This window comes from Aspergillus mulundensis (assembly GCF_003369625.1).
Source record: "Aspergillus mulundensis strain DSM 5745 chromosome Unknown scaffold_2, whole genome shotgun sequence".
NCBI lineage: Eukaryota > Fungi > Ascomycota > Eurotiomycetes > Eurotiales > Aspergillaceae > Aspergillus > Aspergillus mulundensis.
Window position 1 is genome coordinate 3,217,987 of NW_020797890.1, and position 23,715 is coordinate 3,241,701.

At 47.0% G+C, this 23,715-nt stretch overlaps 7 protein-coding genes across 7 annotated transcripts; 4 read left to right on the forward strand and 3 right to left on the reverse strand.

The window, feature by feature from the left end:
- Positions 1-4,458: 4,458 nt before the first annotated feature.
- On the forward strand, positions 4,459-5,242 carry DSM5745_03694 (glutathione S-transferase family protein; the record flags this gene model as incomplete). The annotated part of the gene is made up of 2 exons (XM_026745710.1): positions 4,459-4,608; positions 4,682-5,242. The coding sequence occupies 2 exons, from the start codon at positions 4,459-4,461 to the stop codon at positions 5,240-5,242; spliced, it is 711 nt and encodes a 236-aa protein (XP_026606576.1).
- A 543-nt stretch (positions 5,243-5,785) lies between these two features.
- DSM5745_03695 (CFEM domain-containing protein) lies at positions 5,786-6,129 on the forward strand (the record flags this gene model as incomplete). Its single annotated transcript, XM_026745711.1, has 2 exons — positions 5,786-6,020; positions 6,092-6,129. The coding sequence occupies 2 exons, from the start codon at positions 5,786-5,788 to the stop codon at positions 6,127-6,129; spliced, it is 273 nt and encodes a 90-aa protein (XP_026606577.1).
- A 170-nt stretch (positions 6,130-6,299) lies between these two features.
- DSM5745_03696 (putative DSBA family oxidoreductase) lies at positions 6,300-7,232 on the reverse strand (the record flags this gene model as incomplete). Its single annotated transcript, XM_026745712.1, has 5 exons — positions 6,300-6,713; positions 6,769-6,893; positions 6,978-7,018; positions 7,069-7,147; positions 7,196-7,232. The coding sequence occupies 5 exons, from the start codon at positions 7,230-7,232 to the stop codon at positions 6,300-6,302; spliced, it is 696 nt and encodes a 231-aa protein (XP_026606578.1).
- A 951-nt stretch (positions 7,233-8,183) lies between these two features.
- On the forward strand, positions 8,184-9,497 carry DSM5745_03697 (glycoside hydrolase 5 family protein; the record flags this gene model as incomplete). The annotated part of the gene is made up of 3 exons (XM_026745713.1): positions 8,184-8,432; positions 8,492-8,633; positions 8,701-9,497. The coding sequence occupies 3 exons, from the start codon at positions 8,184-8,186 to the stop codon at positions 9,495-9,497; spliced, it is 1,188 nt and encodes a 395-aa protein (XP_026606579.1).
- Positions 9,498-9,647: 150 nt separating this feature from the next.
- DSM5745_03698 (Rieske (2Fe-2S) protein) lies at positions 9,648-10,557 on the reverse strand (the record flags this gene model as incomplete). The annotated part of the gene is made up of 3 exons (XM_026745714.1): positions 9,648-9,905; positions 10,054-10,230; positions 10,312-10,557. The coding sequence occupies 3 exons, from the start codon at positions 10,555-10,557 to the stop codon at positions 9,648-9,650; spliced, it is 681 nt and encodes a 226-aa protein (XP_026606580.1).
- A 657-nt stretch (positions 10,558-11,214) lies between these two features.
- Positions 11,215-12,216, forward strand: fmaE (monooxygenase fmaE; the record flags this gene model as incomplete). The annotated part of the gene is made up of 1 exon (XM_026745715.1): positions 11,215-12,216. The coding sequence occupies one exon, from the start codon at positions 11,215-11,217 to the stop codon at positions 12,214-12,216; it is 1,002 nt and encodes a 333-aa protein (XP_026606581.1).
- A 144-nt stretch (positions 12,217-12,360) lies between these two features.
- Positions 12,361-20,440, reverse strand: DSM5745_03700 (uncharacterized protein; the record flags this gene model as incomplete). Its single annotated transcript, XM_026745716.1, has 11 exons — positions 12,361-12,666; positions 12,724-12,960; positions 13,010-13,069; positions 13,118-13,211; positions 13,258-13,345; positions 13,474-13,595; positions 13,763-13,883; positions 13,945-14,227; positions 14,939-15,550; positions 16,198-18,854; positions 18,901-20,440. The coding sequence occupies 11 exons, from the start codon at positions 20,438-20,440 to the stop codon at positions 12,361-12,363; spliced, it is 6,120 nt and encodes a 2,039-aa protein (XP_026606582.1).
- Between the last annotated feature and the right edge of the window lie 3,275 nt (positions 20,441-23,715).

Consider the following 23,715-nt stretch of genomic DNA (forward strand, 5'->3'; position numbering starts at 1 on the left):
TAAGCTAAAAATATAATTATAGTTATATAAGGCTATAAATTAGTTTTTATTTATTTAAAAGTATTTAATAAAAGGATTATATTATTTATATTATATAAAATTATATATATTTTTAAATTTTACCTTAATATTATAATAACAAGGTCTTTTTAAAAAGCTAGATATACCTAAAATTTTAACACCCTTATACTTAAAAATAATAAACTAGTCTTCTGCCTTAAAAATTATTTTTTAGGCCTTTAAATAATAAAACTAAAAAAAAAGTTTTTTAAAGCTAGAAAAGGCCAACACTTTAACTTAATAAAAAATTAAAATTTTAACTTAAAAAGTATAGCTTTAAAAAAAATTTTAAAGCTTTTTACTAGTACCTAAAATATATTAATAATAAAGCGCTTAAGTATATTTTTATAGTAATATAAAAAATTAGTATTTTTAATTTTTAACTACTTAAGCATTATAATACTTGCTAGGTTAATTAAGCTTTTTAATAAATATTTAAATAGCCTAAAAAACTAATTACTAAGCTATTTATTTATATTTATATTAATTTTATTTTTATAAAGTTAGTAATAAATAAAAATTAATAGGTAACTTACTTTTATAATAAGTTTTTTAAAATATACTAGGCCTATACTTACTAGCTTAAAAGTAATTATAAAAATATTATTAAATAATTTATATAATTTATATAAAACTATTATAAAATTACTTTAAAGTTTTTATTTAATAATAATAAACTTATTTTTAGTAATAATATTCCTAACTTTGCTACCTTTAAAAATATTTTTTAAAACTAGTTTACTTTATATTTTTTATTTTAAAATAATATAGCTAAGCGCTCCAAAGGTATTTTAATTTAAAAAGTTAAAATAATAATTTTATATAAAAATATTTTACTTAATATATAGCCCTGGGTTATAAAAGTAATAACTTATATTAATAATTAAATTTTTATTAAAGCTATTAATTAAATAAGTTTATAAAAAAACTTACTAGTAAAAAGTCTTATATTTTAAGTATTTAAATTATTAGGTATTTTTCCTGGGCAAGAAGATCCTAAAAAAAAGGCCTTTATAAAATAAAGCTAAGGGCCTTATTTAAATATTTTATAAATTATTAAGCCTTAAATATTTAGTAAATTTAGTTTTTTTAAGATTAATATATTAAAGCTTATAAAAATATTATTTTTAATAAATTCTGGCTTTATAATTTATAAAAACTATTTCTTATTATTAATATTTAAATTAATTTTTTTAAATTATTAATTAAGGTTTTTAAACCGCCCTCTCGCCGCTGTATTACTAAAAATATAAACTTAAATTTAAACTTTATTAAATTTTTTTAAAAAAAAAAAATAAGGGTATTTTAATAACAAGCAAGCCAAGGGTGGTAAAAATATTTAAAAATAAAAGTATTAAAAAAAAAATAAAAATAAAAAAAATTTAGGTATAAAATTATACCTAGGCCTAATTTTAGTAAAACTAAGGCCTTTAATTTATTAAAAGGTTTTTTACCTTTTTTTACTTTAAACCCTACTTTAAAACCTTAATACTATAAAATTTTTATATAAAAATTAATATTAGCTAGTTTTTTTAATAAGCTATTATAGCCTTTATAATAAATTACATGCTTTTAAACTTAAAAAAATTTATTTTTAAACCTGGCTAGTTAATAATTATTATAAAAAGTAAAGTAAGCTTATTTTTAAACTTTTATTTATTTTATTACTAAAAATATAAAAAGGGGTAAAAAACTAAAAATTAAACCTATTATTTTTTTAAATAGTTAATTAAATAAAAACTAGTACCTTAAAGTAATTAAAAAAACTTTAAGTTTTATTTAAGTACTTTAATAAGTTATATAAGCTATATTATTATTATAATTACTTTTAATTTTACTTTTTATTATTATATATAATTTACCTTTTTTACTTTTTATTAAAACCCTAAAAAAAATGCCTTTATTAAAATAAATTATTACCTTTTTTTAAGCACTAAAAAAATCTTAAAAATTATTTTTTAAAAAATATGTTTTTTAAAGCTATTAACCTTAAATTAAATAAACTTAAAAAAATAAAAATATAAAAAATAGTTAATAAATAAAAAGCAGGTTTAAATAAATTAATTCCCTTACTATAAGTATTTATATATAAGTTTAATATAAACAGCTACTTTATTAAGGCTAAAGCTTAAATTTATATATATAAAGATTTTAAATTAATTAATTATAAAAATAATTAAGTAGTTATAACCTTTACCTATTTTTTTTAAGTTATTATAATACTTATTACCTTTTTTAATATAAATATAAGGTAATATAATACTATTAATATTTTTTTTAATATAAGCCTTAATAAACTTATATACTTTTAATTTTTAAATAGCTATAAGTAAAAAAAAGCTTTTAAAAGCTTTTAAAATTATTTATAGCCTTAGGAAGTTTCCCTACCTTTAATAATTTAATTTAACTATTACTTTATATAAATTTAGCTTTATTATAATACCTAAAAAAAATATTTTTTTACTAGTAAGTTAATAATTTTCCTAGTATATTTAAATAATTTTATTTTTATAAATTTTTTTACTAAGCAAGGCTGCTTTATAATAGCTACTTTTAAAAAAAAACTTTTAGTAAAATATAAGCTTTAGTATTTTAGTAAAGTTAAATAATTTTTAAAAATTTAAATTTTTTAAAATAGGCCTTAGCGCAAGCTTTAACTTTTTAAGATTTTTATATTAAAGCTATTATAAATTAATTTTATTGAAATATTATAATTTAGCCACCTTTTACCCCGCTTTTATTACTTAGTAAGCTTTATTTAAATTTTAACATAACTACCTTTAAAAATATTAAAAAAATAAAATTAAAAATTAAATTTATTAAATACGCTAGTACCCTTACTTATTTAAATATTTTTATATAATAAACTACTTATTAAAATATTTTATTAATTTTATAAATTATTATTAACACGTAATAAATTAACTTATTTTTTATTTTTATAATACATGCTTTCTTACTTTTAAATACTTTAGTTTAAATAATTTTAAAAATAAGGTTTTTATTAAAAAATACAAAATTTATAAGTTATACTTTAATATAATATTTATAAATTACTTTAATTAATTTTTTAATATAGGCTATATTTATAAGTTATATAAAAATTTAATTAAATAAAAGGCTATAAAGCAACACTTAATTACTATTTTTATTATTAAGGTAAAGTTACTTACTTTTACTAAGGCCTTTAAAGTAATATATTAATAATAAAAAAATTTTAAAGTTATATAATTTAATTTTTAATACTAGCTTTTAATTTAATATAATAATAAATAAATAATTAATATTTTTATTAATATTAATATATAACTTTACTTAAAGCTTTATTATATTAATATTTATAATTTATAGCTTAAGTAAAAAGTTTAATATAAAAACCTTTATATTAAATAAACTTTTATTAACTAAATAATTATAAATAGCTTTATAAAAATATTTATTAAATAATAATACTAGGGATTTATTAAAATACTAGGTTTAATAAATATTTTTAGCCTTATTTTTAACTAATTTAAAAGTAAGTAGGTATTAAGGGGGCATATTAGCTAATAATAAAAATTACTTAATTTAATAAAAAACTATTATAGCGCTTTAATAGCGCTTAAATACCTTAAATAATTTTAATTAAAATATTATAATACTTACTACTAAATTACTTGCTTGTATAATTATAATATTTATAGTTTTTTAAATATTATAAAGTATTAATTAAAGTATTTAAAATTTTTACTATTTTTAAAAGCTTAAATTATTTATAAAAACCCTAGTTAACTCTAGCTTTTAAATATTATTACATTCCTTATTTAATTCTTTAGTATCTATTTAATTAACAGCTTTCCTTTGCACGGTATTCAAAGGGCCTTATAGTTTTTTTGGGTTGGTGATGAAGGTAGGTAGGTGTACACCAACAACGGCAACTTGGAGGCGATTCATATTTCAAGACGGAGGGCGGCAAGGCTGAAGCTGAGGTACCGTACAGCCTTGCCTCATCTTGTGACTAGGATCAGACTGCATAAGCACCCTTGGCAGCTACGGCGTGGAGACAACGCATGGATTGGCCAAGATCAATTGATGTCGAGTGTCTTGCTTTTTTGGCATTTCGAAGGATGTGGAAGAAAGATCCAACAACACAAAAAGATCAAGTATTTCCACGCCAGCAATCGATATACCCTGTTATCTTATCGCCTATCGATAAGGAGGCCAAGCCTAAAGCCGAGAATACAAGCCGGATTCCCCTCCCACTTCCCCTCATTGTGGCATGCAGCACCCCATATGTCATCATTCTTGTCCAACCTGACACAACACTATTAGAAATCCCCCGGTGCTACCCTCTATATATTCCCGCTCACCCATCCGCTGTCCACACAAATTCTACACTCACTGACCACCACCAACACAATGGCCCCCAAGATCATCCTCTACACAAACCACATCTGCCCCTGGGCCCACCGCGCCCACATCGCCCTCAAGGAGCTGGGCCTCGACTACGAAGAGGTCATCATCGACCTCGACACGCCTCGCGAGCCGTGGTATCTCGAGATCAACCCGGTACGCCCATTCTCTCACCAAGCCAGGCGCAATTTCCCCGGGTCGGAGGGAAAGTTACTAACAATGCCTTCAGCGCGGCCTCGTCCCCACAATCTCCTACAACGGCACCATCATCCCGGAGTCCGGCATCGTCGCCCAGCTCCTCGCCGACGCACACCCCTCGCACCTCGTCCCGCCCTCAAACACCGAAGCCGGCGCCATCCAGCGCGCCCGCATCTCCTTCTTCGTCGACACCTTCTTCACCAAGGTGTGGCCGCACGCCTTCGCCGCGCAGAAGGCAGGCTCCGACGAAGAGCGCTCCGCTGCATCCGAGGCCCTCGTTGCCGCTATCGAGAATAATAACGTCGAGGACCTTTTGTACCCCGAGGGCGCGGGGTCGGGACCTTTCTTCCGCGGCGCAGAGAAATTGACGCAGGTGGAGGTTCTCACGGGTAGCTTTTTGCTGAGGTTGCTGTCGCTGCATAGGTATGGTTTGCTGGCGGCGGAGTTGCCGTGTTTGCTTGAGGAGCGCACGCCGAGGTTCTGGAAGTGGGCGAGTGAGGTTGTGAAGCAGGAGAGTGTGAACTATATTTGGGATGAGGAGAGGGTTGGGACGAGGACTGCGAAGAAGATCAAGGCGCTTGCGCAGAAGTAGGGTGTTGCTTGGTGGGATTGAGATGGTGATGGACGAGCAGTTTCATATCGCTCTTTTGACGCAATGGGACAAATGGCATTTCTATTATTTTGTCTGAAGGCAGTCAATCCATTGACGACTCAGGGGATACAACGCGTAATGTCAAGGAGAGATCACTACGGCCTTCAATTCCAGTATCCAGTCAAGTTCATTCTGCCCCAGCCTCAGTCCCTGTCCTAAAAATTCGGCAGCGTGGGTGACGTGTGGAGGGCGGCTGTTTCAGGCTTTCAGCAGCTGGAGATCGCGATGATCACCGACGGACATGCGCATACCCCAGTATCCAACCTAATTTTTTGGCAAGTCCCAATAACTATTCAGATCACGGGGAAAGCCCAAAGACCCGTTGATCGATATACATACGCGTCATCAGCTGCTCCGTTCACATGGCCATGAGCCACGTATAAAGCCCCGAGTAAGATACAGCAGCTGGAGTCCATAGACACCACCGTTCGCTATCAATCCCTCACTACATTGTGTACCAACCTCTGTCATCCAAATCCCAAGATGAAGCTCTCCATCTCCGCCCTTCTACTCGCCTCTTTGACAGCTCTAACATCAGCCGCCTCAATCAACGACATCCCACAATGCGCGCGCCCCTGTCTCGAAGACGCCATCAAAAGCAAGACCAGCTGCGCCGTCACGGACTCCAACTGCGTCTGCAGCGGCGACAACTTCAGCAAGGTCCAGGGTGCGGCGACGGGTTGTGTACTTGATGCTTGTGGGAGTGATACTGCGTTGAGTAAGTTTCACTACTGCATTTTATCTTGTCCGCATGGATTGGGTTGGCGTATTAACTTGAAGCTCCATTAGATCAAGTCCTTCCGGCGGCGCAGAAGATCTGTGGATAAACCCGTTCAAACTCATCGTTTGGTATTGGTCTAAATGCTTTAACTCGCCGGTTGGCTGCAATTAAGCTGAAGAAGTATATTTTGTACCGTAGTCAACTCGCTCAATGTCATTGTATCTTACTCCTCAACCTGATTGTCATCTCGCCTGTCATCTCCTCGATTTAATGCCCCTACAACCTCCCCTTCCCTCTTCTATCCCCTCCAGCTCCCAGCACCAGCTCCAGATCCCGATGCGGCAGATCAAGATAATCCCACATATAATGAAACCGATCACTGCCAAAGAATGGCTCGGCATTGCCCTTTCCATCATACACCCAGAACCACGGACACCCGAATGCCCCAAGCTCCTTCACGGCTTTGGCAGTGGTGTCCGTGAGCGCTTGCTTCGTTTCAGGCTTGTTTGCGCCGACTAGGATGTCTTGGACACTGGATTCATCAAAGACCTTTCGTAGCGCAATGGATAGGTTCTCGGGTACTGAGATGTCGAGATGCTTGTACCACATCGTTTCAAAACAGGCGAGGAACGCCGCTTCATACTGCTCCTTTGCGTGCGTCTGCTTGATAAACGTCAAGGCACGTTGGGGCTGTCAAGTTTCAGCAAATAGTTCTCATAACAGAACAAGGAACAAGCAGCCATACCAAGAGCGAAAGAATAGGAAAGAAACTCGGAATCTGGAAATCATGGCCGAAGTAGCGCTGCGCTCGTTTGCCGTCGTATTGGCTGTATGCGGCTTTGGCGGGGAGGGTCCAGGGGGGTTTGTTCCCTACATCACATTAGATACTGAGCGATACGATACCCTGCATCTTATGATGATTATCGGTCATCGGTTGATAAATGGGTGACAAACCGCTACCAACGTTGATGCCGCCAAGGAAGACGGGGATGTACCTGGGTCAGTCAGCAATGATATCTAATTTGCTGGCGTGCAAGGTTCATACTCTACTTTCACATCTAAAGCTTGAAGACGAGCACGGTTCGCTTGGAGATATGAGAACGCGTAGAAGCTGTATGGCGACACTAAGCAATTTCAGCAAGGGCGTGAGAAGGATCTCCAGCTTGACGCACCGATGTCAATATAGCAGTCAATCTTCTTTCCGCCCATTTTCGATGCAGACAGTGAGACAATTGGAAAGATCGAATGGCGTGGTGATTATTTCAATGATTTATTCAACAACAGATACCGGGGCTCCTGCTGACGCCAGGTGCGGAAAATGCGGGGACATGCCGAGGTTCCTTCGCGGTCTTTTCGATTAGTCGAAACTGGCGATGAGAGAGCCGAAAGAACATATTCATTCTCGAGATTAATTTTATTTTCTCGTTACTCGGTAGGCTGCAAGAAAGAGACTCGTTAATCGAAGGCACTCCAGGCCACAGTGCTGTCTGGGGCCTGTCCAGCAAAGTCCCCGTGATATATATTTTCGCCCTCTGCATCATTGCCGCGTATAAAACCTCGGAGGTGAGAATGGGGACCATTAAATGTAAACACCGGTTTGATAAAGAAAGAAGCACGAATCTTCCATCTTTTCTACCCATGAGATCGCCAAATGACCCATAAGCTAGGTATTGCTCAGGTTGAGTAAATTGCTGTCTTACATGCTCGAAGACTTGGCCTTCGGCATTTTCCTGCGAATCACCGAAAGCACGGGTATTGCTAAGACCGACGCTTGAAAAGCGCTGCCATTCTAGTCCGGCATTAACAGGTTCCCACTTCTCGAGAATGTTGTTCCAAGTCCTATATAATCGCTGCCGCTCGGGAAGAGATCCCGGATAGCCTCACTCCGCTCCTATTCGGGTAAACGCCGCTCCAGAACAAGCTAGCGCCGATCCAGAGCATTATGTGCAAGATGGGCCCAGATCATTGCCCTAGCTTCGAGATTGAATTGGTGGTCTTATGTCGGAAGAATTGCATGCTGTATCTTGGCTGAGTATATGAGGGGAAATGAGGGGAAAGCTTGCGTACTTAAGATGAATACCAGGTGCGCAAAGTGGATAGGCATTGACCATTGGATATTTTGAAGGACTGTTGTGATCGATAGACCTATTTTACTTCATTATGAGGCTCCTCAGCACCCTCCTCTTCGTGGCCTCCTCACTGTCCGGCCTAACCACAGCAATCCCTGCATCACCACCTACGCCCTATAAGCCCCCAGCCGGTCATGGCCGCAACCGAGTTTCCAAGCCCGTAGGTCGGCATTTCGAGATTGACGGGAAGGTGCAGTACTTCGCAGGCACGAACTGCTGGTGGCTCGGGAACCTGCTTAACGACTTCGAAGTCGAGCTGGCAATCTCTCAGATGGCTGATGTATGTCCCCGTTCACAATCCGACATCAACAGTACAACCAGACTAAAGAGCATGAGTAGACCGGCTACAAAGTCGTCCGCACCTGGGGTTTCTTCGGCGTCAACGACCCCACGAACCCAGGCCAGCCTACATTCTACCAAGTCCTCAACGAGACCTTATACCCAGAAACAGGGGGACTGGGGATAAACTACGGTCCAAATGGTGCCTTATTCCCTAACAAAACAACCCTTCCTTCTCTCAGAACCGAACTCACTGACCCGTCCACAAGGAATCCACCGCCTCGACGTGGTCGTCTCCCTCGCAGAAAAATACAACCTGCAGCTCGTGCCCACGCTCATGAACAACTGGAACGACTTCGGCGGGATAAACATCTACAGCGCGGCATTCGGCAGCAACGCAACGACCTTCTACACGGACAAAAAGGCCCAAGCCGCATATAGAGCGTACGTCAAGTTCATCGTGAACCGGTACAAGGACAGCCCCGCGATATTCGCCTGGGAACTCGGCAACGAGCCGCGCTGCAAGGGGTGCGACCCGTCCGTCATCTACAACTGGGCGAAGGAGATCAGCCGCTACATCAAGCGGCTTGACAGAAAACACATGGTGACACTCGGCGACGAGGGCTGGCTGTGTCCGCCGCAGGGCGATGGGAGCTACGCGTACGACTGCAGCGAGGGCGTTGACTTTGTCAAGAACCTGGAGATCGACACGCTGGACTACGGGACCTTCCATCTGTACCCCGAGTCGTGGGGGTACGAGTATAGCTGGGGGAGCGAGTGGGTGCGGCAGCACGATGCGATTGGGAAGAGGGTTGGGAAGCCTGTTGTCTTCGAGGAGTACGGGACGCCGATTAACCATACGCAGCTGGAGCGGCCGTGGCAGGTGACGGTTGTGGAGGAGACGCAGGTGGCGGCGGACTTTATTTGGCAGTTTGGGACGGTGCTGCCGGTTGAGGGGGTCAAGTGGGGGGATGTCAATTCGATTTATTATGGGACGGAGGAGTATGAGGTTCTTGGGTTTGGGCATGTGGAGGAGATGGAGAGGAAGAAGGTGCGAAGGCATTAGCAGCGCAGATGATACTATATCAGGCGGGGGTACAAAGAACACCCTTGATGATGGCGTGACCTACGAGACAGATCCATCGGAATCTTTATGTTTGGAATAACCGGTAGACGCTTTATGAGCATGCAATTTATGCCCCCCAGCCCATGTCCTTCATTTTCCCATCAGCCCAATGACGAATTGTACCGCCCAGGGCCGTAAAACGACATCTAGAGACACCAATTGATCCAGATCAGGCTTTGCGAGAATCGACTGACCAGTTTGAGCGCACAAGGACGCGGCGCCGATGCGGAACCGGTGATCATGGGCTCCGTATGGGCTAGAACGGTCGGATGTCAGCAGTGGCAGCTGAGTCGGACTGGTCATGGATTCGAGCCTGACGCGGTGGAATGTCGACAGGATGATTGGCGCCTATAGGAGTCACCGGTGAGCGAGCTGCATGAGCTCAGGTACACGACATGGATGTCGAGGTCTTTGCGGCATGACTGGACATTCATCCATCAAGATCAAACCCAGATTCCTCCTGCAGGATCTATCCAATCCTTTGCTTTCGTCTCACAAAGACCTGCTTCTCCTCAGAACCCGCCACATCCCTCACCTGCACTTCCCAGATCTTCAACTTGTAATTCCCTCGGTCCGCCTTTCCAGAGAAGATATCAAAACCCCAGCCGTGCTTAGGACATGTGATCCCCGCACTGAGCGTGATGCCAAAGTCCTCTATGTCGAAGAGGCTGCCCTGGGACAGGGGATACGAGGAGTGAGGGCATTGCTGTCTCAATTAACTCTTTATCTGAGTAAAACTGAAAGATATACGTACATGGTCAATAGCATGAACATTCCCCTTATACCTAAACACAAGGACCTGATCTTTCAAATCACCTGGCAAGTCAATATCCGTCTCCTCTGGTTTATTTGTCGTTCCAGCCGGGATGCGAAAGGCCTTGCAGGATGCCGTCACAGTGCAATCAGAGTCTGGGGAGATCTCGGGGAACTCGGAGAGCAGACCAACGCGATGCCAGGCGGCGTCTGCCTTTGCGGAGCGGAAGAAGGGGTTCGAGAACATGTCTGAGCAAAATTGTTTATATCTTGATCGTTATTGGAGGTTGAAGATGGGAGTTCGGAGTCCGGAAGCGATGCCGGCCGGAATGGATTTTTGTGCCGGTGCCTGACCCACTCCGCCCGAGGCGCTAGTCCGCTTTGGGTCTCGGCTTTACTCCGGAGTATTCGGGGATATATCCGGCTGTATGCCACCCATTGGATGCTGCGATTAAATGCTCGCGGGTTAAACCCTGGACGTTGGGCGCAGTTTCTGGAGGAGCTGAAGACCGCCAGGCCGTGGGCTGCTTTGGAGCATGCATCACCGTAAGTAAGGCGGCCAGCGCCTGGCAGAAGCCCAGCCGGCCATATCAGATGATCCCAATGCTATTGGTCTCCTCGCATTACAGGCTGACTGGCATGAAGCGTTGCTAAGAAGCGCATTATAGCGTCCAATCACCCCATGGAAAATGGATAGATAAGACGCGAATAGGAGACCGGCCATACGTACACAGTGGATATACGGCAAGCTACTATAGCAGCGCACCAGCCGCTTCCCCACTCCACGTGGACGTTTCCAATCACCCCTCGCGCATATAAATAGCTCTATTGCCAGTCAGGCGTCGCGCCTTTTCTCTGAGTCTGAGTCTTGCCCCTAAAACTCCAACCCATCGCAGCCGTCACAATGGCCCCCTTCAAACCCCTCCTCCCAAACATCCCAACCTCACACGCCCGCAAAGCCACCTACAAACCCTCCACCACAGAGCTGGAACCCCGCGAAAATGCCCCCCTCCCAATCCGCCGCCCCTCACCAACCGTGATCCTCCGCGACGGCCTCACCCTCTCAACCTGGCTGCTGGTCGGCGGCGTCCTGCAAGGCCTCGCAATCCGCACAATGGGCTACAAGTCGCTGCTCCCGGCCGCATTAATACTAAGCTACCGCGCGCTCGACACAGCCCTAATGACCCTGTCCCTAAAGAAAAACCACTACATGGACGACGTGATCATGCGAAAATACAGCGCGCAGTATCCCACCAACGGATCCTTCGCCAGCACAACAAACCCAAACACCGGGCAAGAAGACGGCGACCCGGCCTCAACCCCGCTCGTGGTCTTCCACCTCGGCGCAAAATGCAACCACCCGCTTGGCCTCCTCGCGCCGGGCTTCAAAGAGCTCGGCGACTGGGCGGAGAGACTCTACGAGAGTCTGCGGGTGAACCCGAGCAAGTACGGACTTTTGGGAATGACGCGGTTCGTCGGCGCCGCGGAGGCGAGCGGGAACGAGACGCTGAGCGTGATGTATTTCCGGGATTATGAGGGGCTGCATGCGTTTGCGCATGATTTGATGCATGCGGAGAGTGTGAGGTGGTGGTCGGGCATCGTGAAGCGGCATCCGCATTTGGCGATCTGGCATGAGACGTATGTTGTGCCGCGCGGGTGCTGGGAGAATATCTATGCGCAGGCTGGGGTTACGGGGATGGGGGATACGTTTTTCCCGGTTGTTGATAAGGAGGGGGATGGGGAGGTCAAGGAGTGGGCGAGGGGGGTTGTGGATGCGCGGGGTGGTGCGTTGAGGACGGGGTCGAGGAGGTTGAGGATGGCGCATTTGGAGGAGAAGGAGAAAGAGTTGGAGGGGTATTATGATATGACGGATGGGGGCGGAGCGTTTGATGAGGTTGCTCAGTAAAGGTAGGTGGTGGTTGATCATAATGTACATTGCCTCGAATCTCGGCATATCGAGATCTATTCTAAATACAACGGTAATAACATGCAAATATGCGATATGCAAGAATATGTCCACTAAGCGCGTCCTCAGAAAAAAGAAAAGAAATCAATATTGCTCCATATCGTTCCAGTACAGCGTGCCGTGCTGCATCTCGCCTCGGGGATTCAGGTCCCAGCCCAGCATCAGATTCGTCCATTGCAACAGATGGCTCGCAATCTTGATATGTCCGACGTCCGTCGGGTGGTTCTTGGGGTTGATGTCGTTGTGGCCGAGGATGCCGTCTGTGTGGAAGAGGTAGACGAAGCGCCACTTGCGGTCCTTGAAGTGCTCGTAGACGCGCTGGATCTCTTCTTCGTAGATCACTGTCTGGACGTACTCGGTGTCTTCTTTGTTCCAAAGGCCCCATTGCGTCTGTCACCAATTAGCGTTGCCGATCATGAGTTGTTGAGATAGTAAGAAGAATCGCACCATAATCACAATCGACGCATCAGGCCAATGCTTGTGGATGTTCTCAATAAGGTCAACATATCCCTGGAAGAAATTCTCTCCAGGGATCTCGTTCGGATGGCGATGGTCGTTGCCGCCCATCTGGATGATGACGAGGTCGGCGGGTTGTTCGGCGGTCACGTCCCATTCCTCGGGCTCATGGCCGTACATGTCGCGCGCGCGGGAACCGGGGTCGGAGGCGCGGTGCCAGTACCAGATCTACCAAGCATCAGAATCGTCGTCTAGCCGATAGAGTCGAGGGGCTTACCATTCCGTGCACACCTCCACCGTAGCACTGCATGTCGACCAGGCATGCGCCAGGGTAGGCCTGTCCACGTTAACAATCATCTCCTCACAGCCGAACCGATGGACCAACAGTGATTCCAAACTCAACATTTCCCAGCCCTTGTGCATAGATAAACGACCACGACGAAATCGTCTCGTACGTCGCATATTGACCGCCCGTGAGCCTGGAACCATTAGCGCGGCCCGCACGGATCATCCAGGCGAACATACGATCCTCCGATGATTTCCACTTTTCTCTTAAACGCTGGCGGTTTCGTGAGGTGGTCGTCGACGTCAACGGAGGCTCCGGCGATCTGGACTGTGCGGGGGGTAAGCGGAGAAGCGATCGTCGGTCGGGTGTACTCATCCTATGCCCCAGTTTGTGACTGCGTTTGTCAGTATTACTTTCTTTCCATTCAAAGAGCAATGTCCCAGGAATAGACACACCTCTCATCTCAAAGATGTGGTCTCCATCGCCGGGTAACTCTTCATAGTGTGTTCCCTCTCCGACAAATTGGTACGTCGCGTCCGCGGTGACATTGGTAAAAAGCCAGTCGAGCGTTCCAATCCTGCAACCGATTATTACCAGCCCATTCCGTCCGATTTCACCGAAATGCGTACCGGTAAGCGACGAGCGTTCCCTCGCTAGTGTGTTCACCGAAACTCAGCGCAAGCTAGACAGGCAGAAACATTATTATCGGAGCGGTTCGAAACAAGCGAATGGATGACAGCGAACCTTCTTCCCCAAGAATTGTAATTTGAGCCCCGGTGCTCTGGACCAACGAGAGTTAGTGAGTGAACGACGAAGCGGAGGACGTAAGGAGCGGGAGCGGAGAGACAGTAGACACACGACCACCCTAGACAAACAACCAGTCAGTTAGCGGACCCCAATCATCATCGGAAAGGGAAGAGACGTACAAGAAATATGTTTGCTATCCCACCTCCCCTTATAAGAGATCTCAGGCGCATCGGCATCATAACTCCGCCAACTGCTATCGAGGTCGATGGTCGACAGCTGCCCGGGCCACGGATCAAGACGCGGCTGGCCATTCTCCATGATCGTGGCCGAAGCCATCGACGCAAGGCAAGCCAGCGTCAAAAAGAAACGAAACCACATTATCGCAGTGCAGCAGCGGTCGGAAACGAGCGAAGGTCGGCGACGGGGACGGGGCGGCGCGACATGAGAAGGAAGCCAGCTGGACTGAATGGGAAAATTCAATGGCGGAGTCCCGACTTCTGGAGGTCAGGGTCCAGCGAGTGAGAGTCCGAGTGCGACTGGCCATCAGGAAGAGCGCTAGCTGATGACGCGATCGGCGATAGGCTGGCCCTATGGGGCGGAGGGCAAGAACACCAGTGAGAGGGAAAGGGGGGACACTGTTCATTTCCCCGCTGGGTCAGGGGCCTTCCTGGTTGGCGAACGAGCCTGCAATCAATTGGGCGGCCTGGTCCGCTTGTCTTAGCCCGCCCGTCTGCCTGGGCTTGGCGGCCCCTGAATCTGCGAGCGAGCTACGAGATACGTCGAGTTTGATACAGATTTAAATTGATAGATGTAGCTTTCTTGATTGACTTTCGAGCTCATTTAACCTCAAACCTTGCTAGAGTGCACTGCATCTGATTAGTGGGAAATGCAGCCTCATCCCAATGTCACGTGGAGCAATCAGTCAGCGAGCATTCTGACTAATCTCCTCTCCGCCCGGCAGATCCCCGCCTCCTCCATCACAGATTCACAGCTTCGAAACCATCCCCTCCCTCATACTCCTAACATCCAACTCCTGCGTCCACGTACTCCGTGGCTGGCTATACAACCACCAATAAATCTCCGCCAAATCCTTCGGCTGCATAAGATACAGCTCTTTCTCAGCCAACTTCGTCGCCCCCCCTCCTCCCCCTCGCGTTCCCAGCGCCTCCTCACAACCCCACCAACAAGGTCACTCTCAACCGGCCCATCAACAATAACATGCGCGGCATGGATCCCACTCGCCTGAAACTCCCTCGCAATAATCTGGCTCAGTGAGCGGAGCCCAAACTTCCCCGGCGAAAACGACGACACCCCCGCGTTCCCGCGGATCGAGCCCGTCGCGCCCGTGAAGAGGATCGTCCCGCCGGAGTTGGCGAGCATATCAGGGAGGACACATTTGGCCGCGAAGAAAGCGCCGAAGAGGTTGATGCGCGTGAAGTTCTCGAACTCGTCACTTGAGGTCTCGAGGATCGTGCGCGGTGTGAAGCGGCGCGAGCCGGCGTTGTAGATGAGCACGGCGACGGGGCCGAGGTCGGACTTTATCGCGGTGAAGGTGGATTGGAGGGAGGGTTCGGAGCGCGCGTCGGCGACGTAGTACTTTGATGCATTCTGGCCGAGATCGTCGTTGATGGTTTGCTGGATTTTGGCCAGCTTGGATTCTGTCCGTGCGATTAGAGCCACGGCGAAGCCCTTGCTTGCGAAGTGGTGGGAGACGGCTTCGCCGATTCCGGGGCCGACGCCTATCACGGCGAGGACGGGCTTGGAGGTGGGGTTTGACGACATTATCTGAGATAGTTGTATGTGCGTAGATGGACTTCCAGTCGTAGTGTTAGATATCGCAGGTAAGGATGCGGACTGTGGGGTGATATAGGTCGGTCGGAAGCCGAGGCTGGACGCCAACCTTGAAGGGAATCGGATTACTGATCATGCCTCGGGCTGGATCAAGGTACGTCAACATCACGGCCAACGACGCAATATCAATAATAAGCCTTCGTGTGTTCAAAGATAATTGCTTTTCGATCGTCTAATTTCAGATCGATTGGTCAAGGTAGGGAAGTTGGAAGGGTGAATGCTGTTGGAGTATATGGACGGGCTATATAGCCAATCAGGTGGTTTTTATGGTCTAGTGGTATACGCGAACGAATGCCACTCTCAATCAGAAATATATATCTACTGATCGATAGCAACAGGAGTCTGACCCGCCCATGCCATGCGAATAACCATATCTGAACGTGATTTTACTTGGAGAAAGTCTCCACAAACCAGACCAATGAACTCTTCATCTCACAACAGGCCCCAACCAATCTTTAAGACGCCGCCTGATACTCGGTCTAGGCTGATAAAGGTCAATATCATAAAAGACAAAAAAAAAAGTAAGTGACGAGTGACTGGGCACAAGTGAAACGCCAACCTATGGACATGGATGTACGTACCAGCTCTGTGTCCTGCAATACACCAAGAATCAGCGGTTCCAGCCTCTCACGACGGTCAAAATGTCGGCCTCGGGGGTTCGCAGCTTCAAGGAGAATCTGATACGCGACTGTGTTCCCGGAAGCCAGGGCTTCGTCCATCGCCGTCCTGCCTGCATTGTCGCGGCATTCCACCAAGCGCATCAAGGCGCGGGTTCCTAGAGTGCCGACGATTTGCTCGTTAAGTAGAAGCTCGATGACTTCTGTCTGCCCAGCAGGCATGGAACGATAGTGCTCCTGGTGGACAGTACTAACAGCATAGTGGAGCACCGTTTTACCATCACTGTCGACATCAAATATACTTGCCCCCCGGCTAAGCAAAAGCTGAACGAGTGTGGGATGGCCGTGCGCTGCGGCAAGATGCAGCGCTCTACAATCCCAATGATCGCTTGCATTGACGCTGACACCGCGGTCGAGCAGAAATTGGACGAAATGGGAGTTTCCTGCGGCGGCTGCTGCGAGGAGGGCGGAACTTGCTTCGGCGTTGAGCTGGTCGATGGTGGTGATGCGCGTTAGAAGAGCCTGGGCAACATCAATGTCGTCCTGCTCTGCTGCGATGTGGAGGGCTGTCCGACCCGCAGCGTCGGTTTCGCCGACAGAACTACCGTGGTCTAGGAGGAGCTTGACCACATCGCTGTCCAACACAACTGCTGACATATGAAGAGCGGTCATACCGGAACTACCTCGCTGTGATGGATCAGCTCCATGTTCAAGCAAGAGTCTGCAAGCGGCGAGTGAGCCCTGCGCGTGGCCCTTGGAGACGGCGTGATGTAGGGCTGTCTCGCCGTCGGAGCTTGGTTTGCAAACATCCACGCCATGCGACAGCATGGTCTCGAGGCATGATGTGCTGCGTGCAACGGCGGCGAGTTGAAGGGCCGTCATGCCATCGTCATTCTCGGTGTGGACGTCGGCGCCCATTTGCAATAACAGCTTGACCGCGCTGCGGCTCCAGGGTAACTGGACCACATTGCAGAGGGAAAGGTTGTTACCATTTGCACTTGAGAGCCTCATGTGGTCCAGCAATCCCCCTCTAAGAGGCAATGGCTGCAACGCCGCCCAGTAGAATGCAAGATGAGGGTTTTCAGCTTCACCTATGTGGAGCACGTGGTATATGATGTCTTTACCATCACTGTAAGCTTTCAAGAAGTCGAGCGAGCATATCGACTCAAGCAGCGCACGCAATTTTCTTGACTCAAGCGCTGCTGCCCAACACCGCGCAAAGGCCAAGTTCTCTCTGATTTTGATTCCGAGGGCGTCGATCGCTTCGTAACAATCGCACGGCCTCTCGAAACATTGTTTGGTCCGAACATCCAGCTCCCCGAAGTTATCGCTATAGTAAGTCCAGATGATCCTTTGGAAGGAAGACTCGTCCGCGGGGCGATCATGGGCTTGGTAGTAAGAAGCCAGTGCCTGGGCTCTATCAATAGTCTCCTGGTCGTTCTGCCCAAATAGACTCAATGTTTCTTCGTACGCTGCCTTGAGCCCCCATTCCTCATCATCCAAATCTGGCGGACACATGGCACTTTCTGGAGTCATTTTCGGGGCTGACTGTGCAGTGATGGCTCGCTGGGCATTTCTCTGAAGAAGTTCCTCCTTCTCACGAACTTCTCGCAGGAAACCAGCGGCTCGAATGGCGGTTTCAGTGAAGCCCCGATGCTCGGCCCAGGTGACAGCTAACGAGTATCTTTCAATTGCACTGTGGAGGTTGCCAACTCTGTAACTGATCTCGGCGGCTTCCATCATGTCCTGAACGTGCGTTTCACATGTAGGTGGGCATCCACCAGTCGCGAGAAACCTGGCTTGCAGCAGAAGAGTCCAAAGGTCGGCCGCAGCATCCATCCTTCCTTGACTTTGGCATACCCTAGCGTATAAGTGGGCGAATGAGGCACAAAGCTCAAAATATCTGCCGTTGGGCGGCTGGATCATCTCATTAGGGACGTGAGTCAAGAAAAGATCGAGCACGTAGCTTAATCTTGCCATGTGTGAAATCAAAAAAGAATCATTTGTTTTGCAGCCAGTACCATAAAGCCCCTGTCCGTTGAGGAAATATGACGCAGCTGACATGTCCACCGTCTCTTGCAGCGTCATTTTGGATCTTACGAACGCCAATGCTAGGCCGTGCAAAGAAACACTGTCGATGATACTGTCATCTGGGGTTCGATAGAGTGAGAGAAATCCTGTAACCTCGAGCTCATCAAGCACCGTCGCAAACCTGATGGCGTCCGAGCGGAGACTAGTCAGCCAGGGTACAATCGGTGGAATTGAGTTTGTGAGCTCTGCGACATCCCCTTGGTCGACTTGCTTGCCGTATATGATGTCGAACGGTATCCGTCCTCGTCCAAGGAAAGCAATCAGGTGAAGAATCCGAATAGCATCTGGGCACTTGTCCTCTAGCACACAGTAAAGCATGTCAAAGCTTGTCCAAACAGTGCGGTTCTTGTCATAGGAGCCCATGAACTTTCTCGTAGGGGTCTTTAGAGTTATGTTGCTATACCGCGATTCAAATTCCTTGTTGTATTCACCCAGAGGTATCAGGCCGTATGACAAGAAAGACCCTGCTTGCTCTATGGCAAGTGGCATACCTCCAAGTTTGCGTGATATGTACCTAGCCGAGCGTTCGGCTGAATGGATTAGTGAAGCTCAACAAGACCTCATAGTTTGACTGACCAGCCGGGTTTGTAGTTTTGCTTCTTGCGCATCTCAAGAGCATATTTGCTCCGGTTTGTTCATCGAGCCCTTCCACATGAATGGCAGGAAGCCCCAGTCGCAAATGCAGATCAGAAGAGGTAGTGACAAGTAGTATGTGGCCATGAGCGCAGCGAGGGAAGAACGAACGTATGTCAAAGTCGTCAGCCTGGTCAGATTCATCCCCACTTTCAATTCCGTCAAAAACCATTATCCACGACTGGTTCGTATCTTGTTCGAGCCAGTCCAGTACTAGGCCGCTACCCCATTGACTTTGATACTGAGGCCTTAATTGAGCGGAAAATTCCCGGAAAGTCTGTTCGATCGTCGAGAGCGAAGAACCATCAATCCACAGTATGAACCCGTACGTTGACTGATGGGCTGTAATATAGTGCAGGGCTAGTTGTGTCTTGCCGTATCCACTATTGCCCCATATGGTTACAGTCTGTCTAGCCGACGCTGAGTTACTAAAGTGCTCGTCAAGCTGTTGGAGCTCAGATTGACGGCCAAAGAAGACAGAGGTTGAGATGGGAAGTTTTGACCGGATGCTCTGCGCACCACCGGACCCCGAATGTGCAATTGTCTTCGGCATCAAGAGCAATATCTCTCTGGCATACGCTGCAGCGGTAGCGGCTGCGTAGTCCTGCCATTGCTTGTTCTTGTGCGAGTCTGAATAGTCGCAGATGCCTCGGATGACCAGACAAGGAAAGCGATCCATCAAACCGGCGGCTTCCATCTCGAAGCAGAGAATCCCCATTTCAGCAGCGAGCTTATCGCGCAACTGGCCGTCTTTCATGACCTGATTTGCCGAAGCGATAAGACCGTAGTGGATGTCGGGCGCTGTGGAATTTCGTGAAGAACGTATGAGTTCAAATGTTCGATCACAGCCGGCACATGAGCCCTTCGTTTGGTGAACATATGACGGATGGAACAGGACATCGTGAGAGGCGCCAAGATAGGTAAACATGTCGTTTGTTGAGTTTCCAGTACTCGGAGGGCTGTTCAAGAAGGCAGACATTTTGTTCAGGCGGATTTTATGCCGTGCTCGCAAATTGGACACAGCCGTCAACAAGGCCTCGGGGGGCTTGTTCAGGGTTCCCGTGCGTTGAAAACCCCCATCTGCCAACGTTTTCCCGAGGTCATATTGTACCACACCTGGAAACCGATCGGTCGGTGTGCTAACAACGACGTCTCCTAGACGGATATCAATTCCCTCTCTTGGTGCTCCCCCGCCAATGCCGACCATGAGCCCGATCTCAATTGAGGGAAAGGTGAGGAGCATCTGCTTTGCAACGATCGCGGCGGAGGTAGTCCCGTAGACGCCGGTCGGAAGGCATGCGATGACGATATTGTGGGTTCCGATCTCGCCGAGGTGGTAGCTGTTATGGTCGCCTCGGGGCTGGGGAAGCGGGGCATGGCTGTCGTCGAGCATGGCCATCGCGGCGGCCATCTCGAGCGGCAGGGCGCTAATCCAGCCGATGGTGTAGTCATTGCGCGTTAGTCGTCGCTTGGAGGAAGACATTGTTCATTGCGAAGTCTCTGCCGCATCGCTGGATGTTGGAGGAAGCAAGAAGGAAGGAAACAGCTCGAGATGTGAGGCTGAGTCCTGCAGCTGCAGCCTTGTCATTTTCCTTTCCTGGAATTGGCCGACGAGGCGCAGAACTGACCAATCAGGTTGAGAGGCCATCATAGCACAAGTAAGCGCTGGGGCAGACATGCCTGGGGGTTGACGAACATGAGCAGAGTGGTAAATCACCACTTCGCCGGTGGCGGAAAGCATGGAAGGCCATTACGAGATGCTCCTTCCTTAGTAGACCTATCTACCTAGTCCACCGCGCCTTCCCGTTCTGGCATACAGCAGGGCCAGGTCTCGAGAATGGGTCAACACGGGATGGCTTTCGTGGAATGGCGGCCGGTATAGGCACCGGTCCAATTGCCTATAGTACCGGAGATACTGAGAATTAGGACTATTCCGAGCGGTTCGGGACGAGCCTCCGTCAACTGCCAACCAATCTATTCTTAGCACCGGATGTTTGCTGCGAAAGTATACTTAGTAGACCTCAACTCCATTGAGCCTTCTAACCAGTCTTTCTTGATAATCCTCCATTACCAATCCTCTATTACCAACGTTCTCTTAGTAATTCTCTCTTACCAATCCATCCTCTCTTAGCAAGCCTCTCTCAGCACACCCAGCTATAAAATCTTCCTTTTTTTCTCTTTCTCTCCATCCCTCCTCCATCTCTCCTACATCCTTCCTCTATTTTCCTCTTCCTCTTCCTCTTCCTCTTCTTCTTTCTATCCTACGACTCTCCTTCTCCTTCTCCCTATCCTCTCCTTTGTATCCTCTTCCCTGTATCTCCTCTTTTGTATCCTCTCTTCCTATCTTCTCCCTTGTATCCTCTTCTTTGTATCCTCTCCTTTGTATCCTCTCCTTTGTATCCTCTTTTCCTCTCTTCTCCCTCCTATCCTCTCCTTTGTATCCACTCCTTTGTATCCTCTCCTTACCATCCTCCTCCTACACCTACCCTCCCTTACATTCCCCTTCTTCTTCCATGCCCTGGTTGGGTGGCTGGGCGGGCATGGGTCTCACCACTTCCACGAACTCCCTACTTCCATACCTGGTTCCGTCCTCCTCCAGGTTCTACATTTTATTACCACGACCACCTCATTTTCCGCTGGTGTCTTCCCCCTCCAGCACTTCTTTATATTACGATAGCACCTCCCGCTGCTGGTTTCAACCTCCTCCAGTTTCTCTTCCTTCCGATAGCACCTCCCGCTGCTGGTTTCGACCCCCTCCAGCATTTCTTCTTTCCTATAGCACCTAAGTCTGCTGGTTTCGTCCCCTTCCAGCGTTTCCTGTCTTCCGATATCACCTCTTCTGCTGGTTCCGTCCTCTCCCAGCATGCTTTGAAATCCGATATCACCTCGTCTGCTGGTTCCGTCCTCTTCCAGCATGCTTTGAAATCCGATATCACCTCTTCTGCTGGTTCCGTCCCCTTCCAGCATGCTTTGAAATCCGATAAACCCTTCCACACTCCGGCCGGTTCCGTCCTCCACCGGCTTACCCTTTGCCACGCTTACCTCACCTTCCTGCTGGTCCCGTCCCCTTCCAGCTCCTCACCCACGCCCTGGTTGGGAGGCAGGGACGGGCCTGGGTCTCACCACTTCCACGCACCTCTTCTCCTGCTGGCTCCGTCCTCCTCCAGCCCATCTCACCACTTCCACGCACATCTTCACCTGCTGGTTCCGTCCTCCTTCCAGCCTATCTCACCATTTCCACGCACATCTTCTCCTGCTGGTCTCGTCCTCCCCCAGCCCATCCCACCACTTCCACGCACCTCTTCACCAGCTGGTTCCGTCCTCCTCCAGCCCATCTCACCACTTCCACGCACCTGCTCTCCTGCTGGTTCCGTCCTCCTCCAGCTCCATCCTTATTCTCTTTCTTCCGACCCTTCCAACTTCCTCGCATGCCCTGGTGGGTGGTAGGGACGGGCACGGGTCTTCCAACCTTCTCGCATCTTCTGCTGGATCTGTCATCCTCCAGCTACCAAACCTTATTCTCCTTTCCGCATACTTCCGTCCTGCTGGTTCCATCCCCCTCCAGCATCTTCCACCACAGTGGTTCTACCCACATCATTTCCTCACAGCCTCGATGACACATGGATGGGCATCCCCGGGCATCGGAATGCAGGGAAGTGACCAAGAGGCTTAGTTGATCTACCTCACTGACCTTAGTAATCCCTCGTAAGAACGTAGCGCCAAGTACTAGTTATTTTCTAATGACCCAACTGCAAGGACAAGCTTGATGGCACTGCTTAAGCCCGCGGCCGACCCATCGTGTCGATAGTCGATACTCAGCCCAACGCCTCGAGGGAGTCCGGGTAAAGACACCCCACCTGGGCGTAGAGCTAGTCACACGGTTGTTCAACCCGGTGGCTTGGGCGCCGCTGGCAGGCTACCATCGGGACTGAAAAGCACCACGCGTACAGCAAAGAAATCCAGCCGCACTGACAAGGGTGTACCGTAAACTTCCCATATATCGAAGCTAGGCCTGCGCCTATCGCTTGTCCACACCATTGACCCTGCACGACAGCAGGGATTGCGGCTTATTGTACAGCACACTGCACAAGGGGCCAGTGCATTGAATAGGCTTGATGATGCATTCAGCTTACGCGTTGCATACTCCGTAAACCAGCTCTTTCGTCCGAATAGCCGATTAGATCGTGAAGCATCTCCGGGAATCGCAATGGCCGCCAAGGTACCATACCTAGATAACAGTGTGCAAGAATCTAGAATCGTCCTCTGAGTGGTCGTGAAGTGAGATATCTCGGAAAGATCAGTCCCAACGAGTGGAATCGATTCTGCTCAGGCTACAGGCAAGGTCCAGGCTGTAGGATAATACAATGTACGTCAAAGACATGGCTGGGCAGAGGTAGAATACCCAGGGCATCAAGGTCAAACGTCGCTTCAACAACAAGGTGAAACTTGCATCCTCAAATGCTTCATGCAAAGCGTGTACTATGTCAAGTTTCAATCCAACCCCATGAGCACGAGCATAAAGGCTGGGTCCAAGCGGTGGCACGCACGACATCCATGAAATCGTCTTTTTCCCTAGGTGGGACAGAGTGTTTTGCCCACGGATCACCTCGTATAAGAATGCAGGTGGGAGAAAAATGAATGAGCCCTCAGCCGTTCCGCCGAAACCAGCAACTTTACTTGCTGTTGAGTCAGATGAGCCTTTCGATGCCGGCGTATTCCTTGCGCTCCAGAGCAGTCAAGTCCCAGGATCCCGCGGTA